Source organism: Arachis hypogaea, chromosome 11 (assembly GCF_003086295.3).
Source record: "Arachis hypogaea cultivar Tifrunner chromosome 11, arahy.Tifrunner.gnm2.J5K5, whole genome shotgun sequence".
In the NCBI taxonomy this organism is placed as follows: Eukaryota; Viridiplantae; Streptophyta; class Magnoliopsida; order Fabales; family Fabaceae; genus Arachis; species Arachis hypogaea.
The window spans coordinates 137,799,650-137,808,309 of NC_092046.1; the positions used below are offsets into that span (position 1 = coordinate 137,799,650).

At 40.1% G+C, this 8,660-nt stretch overlaps 2 protein-coding genes across 3 annotated transcripts; both read right to left on the reverse strand.

Annotated features, from left to right (window-relative positions):
• Window positions 1–976: 976 nt before the first annotated feature.
• Window positions 977–2,020, reverse strand: LOC112721953 (uncharacterized). Its single transcript, XM_025772956.1, has 2 exons — window positions 1,638–2,020; window positions 977–1,523 (listed from the first exon to the last, which is right to left on the reverse strand). The coding sequence occupies exons 1-2, from the start codon at window positions 2,018–2,020 to the stop codon at window positions 977–979; spliced, it is 930 nt and encodes a 309-aa protein (XP_025628741.1).
• Window positions 2,021–5,009: 2,989 nt separating this feature from the next.
• On the reverse strand, window positions 5,010–8,140 carry LOC112722890 (glucan endo-1,3-beta-glucosidase 1). Of its 2 annotated transcripts, XM_025774077.3 has the most exons (4): window positions 7,685–8,140; window positions 6,330–7,604; window positions 5,604–5,631; window positions 5,010–5,429 (listed from the first exon to the last, which is right to left on the reverse strand). In XM_025774077.3, exons 1-4 carry the CDS (start codon window positions 7,773–7,775, stop codon window positions 5,255–5,257), a joined length of 1,569 nt encoding a protein of 522 aa, XP_025629862.1. In that variant the 5' UTR covers window positions 7,776–8,140; the 3' UTR covers window positions 5,010–5,254. The 2 variants fall into 2 exon arrangements, with proteins under 2 accessions (XP_025629862.1, XP_025629863.1); XM_025774078.3 differs by lacking the exon at window positions 5,604–5,631 and having other exon boundaries at window positions 7,685–8,132.
• Window positions 8,141–8,660: the final 520 nt, after the last annotated feature.

Sequence of the window (8,660 nt, forward strand, 5' to 3'; positions counted from 1 at the left end):
AGAAAGATGTTCATCCTTTTGAGTGCCGACTTTGATATTTTAGCTTGGTGGAAAGTGAATGGGGCTAGATTTCCAACACTTCAAAGAATTGCGAGAGATATATTTGCTATCCCTGTGTCTACTGTTGCTTCTGAGTCTTCTTTTAGCACAAGTAGTCGAGTAATTACTCCTCATCGTGGTAGTCTTCATGAAGATACTGTGGAAGCTCTTATGTGTAATCAAAACTGGTTGTGGACAGCATATCGTCAAAGAGGTTATTTATGTTTTAACTTTTCTATTTGTTTATGCTAATGTTAAATTTATATATAGATTGATTAATAAATAAATTTATTATCTTTGATTTTTAGGTGGAAAACCTGATTATCAAACTGCAAATGATGATGATGATAATGTATCTGAAGTCATAGACTAGTGATGGTGTTGTTGCAACAAATAGAAAGCTTATGGAGACATGAAATTAAATAATTTATTTATGTTTATGTTATTTACTTAGACAAATACTTTTATGTGTAATTTAATATTTGATGGTTATGTTGTGTATGACATACTTGTGTTATTTGTAGGATAATTTGTATTGTTTGAATACTTGTGTTATTTGAATGCTCATGGGATAACTTGTGTTATTTGATGGTTATGTTGTGTATGAGATACTTGTGTTATTTATGAGATATTTGTGTCATTATAATGTTTCTTTTTGTCAACCCGCGGGTAGAGTCGGATACCCGCGGGTTAAGCGCGGGTAGGGTTAGGGTTGGGTATTTTTCAACCCGCGGGTAGGGTTAGGGTTGGGTTCAAACCCTACCCTACCCTACCCTACCCATTGCCACCCCTAGTTCCTGGAGAAGCTACTCGTCTTGCAGAATCTCACAACGTGGTTCTGACTGGACCAAAGAACAAAGATTGGAGAGTTGAGCATTCTAGATACATTATGAGATGGACAAACTGTTTGAGTTCCGTTCTGGTTGGTGATCCTGCACTACACTATCACGTCATGAACATATTGTTGCCAATCAAGTCGTTGGTTCGCACAACACGCAAAGACATGACAACAAGGAATTCGATATGTCTGAAACTCACCACAATCACAATGCCGTTGACGGAGATTCACCGCATGCTCTAAACTGCTGGGCATCTCGCGCACCTCAAATACCTCGTTTTGCCTATCAAACAAGTTAACTTGGATGTTTCCCGCTGCCTGCTGATTTAATTGAAGTTTGTTGATTGCATATTCAGAGAATACATGTCCCGCATTCAGTCGAGCCTCAGCCTCAGCCCTCTTCCTAGTGAACAATTCATTTAGCCTGTAAAAAGTTGCCTTGACAAGTGATGTAATTGGAAGATTTCCCGCCCCCTTTAATACCCCATTGATGCACTCAACTAGGTTTGTGGTCATATAACCCCAGCGATATCCATTATCGAACGCCAAAGCATATTGCTGATGTGGGATCCGATCGAGCCACTTAGTGTAAGCCTCACCACGCTCACGTAATCTTGCATACTGCACATTAAATTCACGCACAGTCCTACAATAACATGTAAAAAAAACAAGAAAAAAAATAAGTATCACCACATAACACTAACGTTAGTATTTCACTATAATTTACGTACCCATATTTACAATAAACTTCTGTAAATACGGTGCCTTGAAATTCCTTAAGAAGTTGGATGCTATGTGCCTAACACAAAACATGCGGATAGCTCTTGGAGGCTCCCATGATCCGTTACTACGTGCTATTGCTGAGGTAATAGAGTTGTGTCGATCAGAGATAAGCCCAATACCATCCCGCGTTACCACATGTATGCGCAAATGAGTAAGAAAGAAGTGTCGTGCATCAGAAGTCTCACACTCAACAACGGCAAATGCAAGAGGCATAATATTGCCATTGCCATCTTGAGAAACTGCAACTAAGAGAGCTCCTTTGTATTTGCCATACAGATGTGTGCCATCTATTTGGACGATTGGTTTGCAGTTCCTAAATGCTCTAATGCAAGGATAAAAGCTCCAAAACACCCGTGTCATATCCTAATATCCTGGACCACCTCATCCCCTTGGTAAGCTGGTGCAGTTTCGATCTCGACTGCAGCTGATAGATCTTTTTGTACCATTACTTCAAACCACGACAGCAAAGCTTCATAAGAAGCTTCCAAACCACCAAAAATATTCACAATTGCCTTTTGCTTAGCCAGCCATGCTTTGCGGTAACTTATCGTATAATTGAACTTCGATTGCACTTCAACAATCACAGATTTCACCTTTAAAGATGGATCAACTTCAACCAATGGCTTTATAACCTCTGCAATCATGTCTGAGTTTATCTTGGCATGATCTTGAGAGATTGTTGTCCTGAGCATGTGTGACTACCATTGTACCGCCTTATGATCCAACAAAACTTTCTCTTAATAAGACTAGCCATGATAAGCCAATCGTAATTTGTTCCAAATTGTACACACTTAGCATAAAATGTGGTTGGCTCAGATTCACACACTCGATAATCCACACCCCGACGAATGGTATAATCTTTAATTTCTGCAATCACAGTTTCTCTAGAACTAAACTCCATGCCGATGACAAATTCACCATCCGTAACAACAACAGGGTTTACACCAGCCATAACAAGAAATAATTCTTACTATTACTAATAATGATAACAATAACAATAAATTAATAATAATAATAAGGGATAAGTATTGTTTTGATCCCTGACGTTGAGGGTCCGAATCGAAACCGTCCCCATTGTAATTTTGGATTTAAAATCAACCTTAACGTTTTTTTTTTTGTATTAAAATCGTCCTTTTAATTTTTTTGGACAAAAATACCCTCACCACTACCAACACAATTACCTCCTCCACCACCACCACTACCAACACCAACACCACCACCACCACCACCACCAACACCAACACCACCACCACCACCAACACCAACACCACCTCTAACACCACAACAACCACCACCACCACCAACACAAACACAAACACAAACACCACCACCAACACCAACCACCAACACCAAGAACACCAAACAACAACAACAACACCAAACAACACTAAACTAAGAAGCAGAAACAAAAAACAAGAAAACAAGAAAGCAGAAGCAAGAAAGCAGGAAACAAAAAGCAAGAAAGCAGAAGCAAGAAAACAGGCGGCGAGGTTGCGAGGCGGAGGCGGCGAGGCGGAGGCAGCAAGGCTGAGGCGGCAAGGCAGAGGCGGCGAGGTGGAGGCGGCAAGGCAGAGGCAGCAAGGCTGAGGCGGCGAGGCGGAGGTGGCAAGGTTGCGAGGCCGTCCCCCTCCCCCTTCCCCTTCCCCCCACCCCCACCCCGCGTCCTCTCCCCTTCCCCCACCCCGAACCCGCGTCCTCTTCCTCTTCTTCTCTGGCTTCTTCCACTTTCCCTCCCCTCTCCTGCATCACCACCACCACAGAGCCGCCTTCGCCGTCCCCCCTTTCCCCTTCTCCTCACCCCCACCCCGCGTCCTTTCCCCTTCCCCCCACCCCGAACCCGCGTCCCCTTCCTCTTCTTCTCTGGCTTCTTCCACTTCCCCTCCCTTCTCCTCCATCACCACCACCACAGAGCCGCCATCGCGGTCCCCCCTCCCCCATTCCCCCTTTCCCTCCCCTCCCCCTTCGTATACCCTTTCCCTCCCTCCACCCAAACGTGTTTTCTTTTTTTTTTATTTTATAATTTTTTTAATATAGTAGGGGTAGTTTAGAAATAAATTAAAAAAATTTATTAGAAAGGATGCTTTTAAAATGAAATGCAACATTAAGGACGATTTTAAGTCAAAAATTACATCAGGGACGGTTTCGATTCTGACCCTCAACTTTAGGGACCAAAACAATACTTATCCCTAATAATAACAACAAATAATCGTAATAACAAATAATAACAACAATAGTAATGCGTATTATAATAAAGGCTAATAATAACTATTATAATACTAATCACAATTAAAATAGAAGATTACTTACCTGCATTGACAAACTCAGGAAATTCTGGTGCATTCATAGCATCTAGATCCAAAGCATGCAAAAAAGAAGGCTCTCTAGATAAATGTTGGCTCGTTAGTGCATTTGTCACATCTGCAACGTCAGGCTCAACTATGATATCATCTTCGTCGACATCTTCAGCTGGACCAACAATATGATAAGAGCCCTCGAATTCCTCTTCACTTTCAGTGTTGTAAACCGTCCAGTCGATGTTAGGTTCGGGTAAATTAACCTCAACTAATTCTTCGAACTCAACATATAACTCGATAACTGACACTTGTGCCCGTGTTTGTTGGTAGATCGAAAACATTCCTTGCATACTTGCATCGTCAACCACATACATGATTTGAAATTGAATAAAACCCCCAAATACTAACACAGACTATCTATAAAAAATATTTGTGACTCTTTAATATTTGATTATCAACACATTGACAAAGTATACTCTTAAATTCCTCATATGTTATTCCAAAAGGAATAACAAGATCATATGGATTTTCACATACAAAACTCACACCTTCAGATGTTTGTGGAAAGATTTGATCATTATAATATATTTTCAAACTAACACTTTCCTCCATTTTCTTTTCTTACTCTCTCAACGAAATAAACCACACTCACACTCAACAAATTCGTTCTTCTTTTTATAATACTCGAGGTATATTTTTTTAATCTAAAAAATACAGTACGCCCCTTGCATAATGTCATTCCGCCCCTGTGTTCTAGTAATACGCTGTTCTTGTATTGTCAATACGCCCCCTTGTATTATGTTTTTAATATTAAACTAATACAATACGCCCTCTTATATTGTGTGTTTAGTATTAAACTAATACAATCCACCCCTTGTATTACTTTTTAAAATTTTCGAAAAAGCAATACGCCCCTTGTATTGTCTTTTTTTATTTTAAAAAAAAAAATATTTGGGTAAAGCAATTCTCCCCCTACAGATTGTTAGCCTCCAGAAACATACAAAACACCACCACATCCAATAATAAAGTATTACACCAAATCCTAACCAATATTAAAAAAAATGAGCCGATTATGGATACATATTCTAGACAAATTAATTAACAAATATAATTTGAAGAAACACATACATTAATTACAAGAATTCCACCAAAATTATTAACCCTACTTTTTTCAACGAAGAAACATCTATCCTTAAGCATTTAGCTCTGAAAATCATCCACAATACCTTTTCTCTTATGACTTCATCCATTACTCTAAGGAATTTCAAAATTTCCAAAAAATAATTGAGTTATTTGCACCTCACAAAAGGACTAACAAAAAAATAGGGAAATATGCAGCTAAGAAAATGTGCAAAATGTTGCTAAAAGCACTTATTTTAAGGAAGCTGAATGTTCTGCACCTCAATAACTTCTCCCCAGCACTGCTTGATTGAGTAGAGTTCACCACATCCTTTGTCTTGTTGCTCACTTTCTTGCTGCATCAAACCAAATGAGAATCACGATTTAGAAACGATAATATTAAAAATTATTGGGTTCAAAATTTAAGGGTAAATTAAAATAATAAAAGAAAAGAACGATTCTCGTGAGGAAAGCATGCATGATGACTAAAAAACAAAGAGGAGGCAACTAGGCAGACTTTTGTTTCTTACCTTCCTGGAAATATACAGCTCCCGTGACCTGCAAGGTATTCCCCACAACAAAAAGTAAGAATCCCACTAATCTCTTTTGTTATAACATAATAATAAACCATGGACCCCATTTGCATACTTAAATTAAGTACTTTGATGATTCATGTAACAGTAAGATATTGCACGGTAAAAAAAAAACTTGGAAACATGACAAATTACTACGTTAAGTGAATGTAATCTAGAAACACGGTCCAGAATCTTTGCAATTGTCAGAGGGAACAGGATGCTCTCAGATCAACAAGAATTCAACTAGGGACATGCCATGGGGGCATGGAGTGGTTTTTGTTTGTTTCGCACTGCCCTCAATGCTATTACCAACCAGTCCACTCTATTTCATTTCAGCTTTGCAGTTTGTGTGGGTGCCACACTCGAATGCACCTTCATTTCTATGGATCATTACCACAACCCCAATTCAAAGTTCTAATCATTTCCCTGTCCCCAATTATCATCACTAATAAAGTTCCTTGCATTAGTCACGAGACTCAACATTTCACTGATTCATTCTGCTAATATTACCATAAAGTAACTAAATTAGGCAAATCAAGAAGGACTGTTTGTATTGTTAAGTGTAAACCCATAATAGCCAGCTTAAAATATGAACAAAAAACAACACCAAGACAAACGAAGTGAATGTGAATATGATGAGAAATTAAAGAACAATGAATGAATGCATAATTAGGCACTTACTGGGATCTGTTGTAGTGATCATAGCTACACCTTTGAAATCACAAGTCCCAGGAGCCTTCCCTTCCTTCTGGAAATAGCTATCAAAGGCATAAGAAGCATGGCTCTTCACATTGTTAGGCTGATAACAACTCTCACCGGGCTGAATCTCGGAGCAATTAGCCCGGCCCGGCCCACAAGCCCAATCAAGTGCAGCCTGCAAAGTCTTGGTATCAAAACCATCCATGGCAATGCAGTATGTCTGATTGGTAGTATCATTGGCCATAAAGGTGCCAATCCCGGAGACATGAAGCAGATACGCCGGCGTGGTGTTTCCATAAAAGAGTCCCCAATTCGCCTCCGAGACCGGCGGCGACCTCAGGTCCTCATTGAACAGCTCGTAGATATACACACTGGAAGTTGTTTCCGGATGTAGAGGGGTTCCGCCGTGACCCAAAATATGGCTAATCAAGTTTGAATTGTAGGTGTCTGCATTGTCCTTGGTAGCATAAGGCTCTTTGGAATCACCCTTTGAAGGCCACCCTGTTTCGGTAACAAGGACCACGACATCAGTGATGTTAAGGTTCTTCATTGAGAAATAAGCAGCATCGACCATGGCATCAAGGACATTGGTGTAGTGAAGCAAGGTGTTGGGGTCAACCATTTCCTTAGAAGGAGTCAAGGGTTTGAAGAGAGCATTGTCGATTGGAACCACACCCTTGTTCTGCATGAAGACGTAGTAAGGGTAAAGGTTCATCATCAAGGGGGAGCCGGTTTTGGAGAGAAACTGAAGGAGAGGGACGATGACAGAGGAGAAGCTCTGGTTGAAGAAAGCCTGAGAAGGAGGAAAAGGGTCGAGGATAATGGAAGCGGCGTGAGGGGTTGAAATCTTGATGTGCTGGTGGAGGTTGGAGGCGACGAGGGCGCTGTAGAGGGACTGAATGGCGGGGAGGATGAGAGGGGCGGAGGAGGGGACGGTGGTTAGAACTTCGTCGCCGACAGAAATGGCGGTGATGAGTGTGTCCGGGTAGAAAGAGACGACGTTCCGGTCGATCCATGAGGCGGCGGTGGTGTTGGAAGAGCCAATGGCGAGGAGCTGGTTGTTGGGGACGCTGATGATGACGCGAATCTTGGTGCGTGAGAGTGCTTTGAGTATGTCTGGGTTTGCATCGTAGATTCTTATGTGCGTTATCTTCTGAAGCTGAAGAAACGAAACCAGTTGCGATGGCGGTAGAAGGTTGGAGACGTCCGTGCCAACGTTGACTCCCACGTATGGCTGCTCGCTTTGGTTTTCCTGAGCTGCAAAATCAAGAAAGTGGTTAGTGTCAGTTGTTCAGACTTCAAAGGTAGTTGTGTTTTGTTTAAGTTAGCGTACCCACCCAGTGATGGTGTTGGTAGTTCAGTGCAGAAAAGGAAGAAGAAGAAGAAGAAGAGAAGGGTGTTAGTGCGAGTGAGCTTAGAAATTGCCATGGAGTGATGGCAACTTCACTCCCTCGTGCTCTACTACTTCTTCAGCTCCTGCAGATCCTTGCATTATCTGAAATGAAATATAATAATAATAGTAATGATGGATGGTAGGTGGGAATTTCTTTGGTTGGGTGACGGAAGAGAAGGGGAAGAAGATGAGAAAATGGGAATTGGGTGCCAAGTGGTATAAGATGGGATGGTGATGCTGCTGCAACTCACTCACTCAGGTCTTCAATCTTGTCTGTGGAGGAGCGTACTGCCACTCCGGTGCTCCTTCATATTCACTGGTCCACCACATTTCTCATCTACCCACTCTATTCCCTCTATCTGTAATTCTGTATTAAGTAGGTAACCTTACCGGTGGCGGTGAAGCCGACACTACAAGAAAAAAGAATATATATTTCACTCTAGTTAATATTTTTTGACTCCAGGGTAAATGTTGTGGCATAGTAACTTTGAGTTCCAGTTATAAAAATTCGATTTAGCTAAATTTTTTATTGAAAAATCTCCTCAAACAAAAAAGTTTTAGTTAAAAATTACTAAAATGTATTATTTTTAGTTTTATTTAATGCAGTCTGTAATAAATAAATGTTAAATAAAATAAATTTAGATGGTTTGAATTGTTTTTTTTTTTAGTATTACCGTTAATAAATATATTAAAAATTTGAATTTTGTATGTTTTGATAAAAAAAACATTAATTGATGATCTAAATAATAGCTAACATTTAAATATTTAATAATTAATAGTAGTGGTAGTTGCTTTTAATTGATTGTCTGTCTCCATCATCTTGCTTAACAGTTTAACACTTCCGTTTTTTTTTTTCTTTGTTTTTTTATGGCGTAGACAAAGCTAAAAAGAAACACCAAAAAACACAAAATAAAATTACT

Excerpts from the sequence above, each read along its gene's own strand:
- LOC112721953 (XM_025772956.1), bottom strand. The coding sequence starts at position 2,020 with ATGACACGGGTGTTTTGGAGCTTTTATCCTTGCATTAGAGCATTTAGG. Across the intron at positions 1,524-1,637 it reads TTAAGGAATTTCAAGGCACC|GACTGTGCGTGAATTTAATG; the intron begins GTATTTACAGAA and ends ATGTTATTGTAG.
- LOC112722890 (XM_025774077.3), bottom strand. The coding sequence starts at position 7,775 with ATGGCAATTTCTAAGCTCACTCGCACTAACACCCTTCTCTTCTTCTTC. Across the intron at positions 7,605-7,684 it reads ACTACCAACACCATCACTGG|CTCAGGAAAACCAAAGCGAG; the intron begins GTGGGTACGCTA and ends TTGATTTTGCAG. Across the intron at positions 5,632-6,329 it reads GATCACTACAACAGATCCCA|GTCACGGGAGCTGTATATTT; the intron begins GTAAGTGCCTAA and ends AATACCTTGCAG.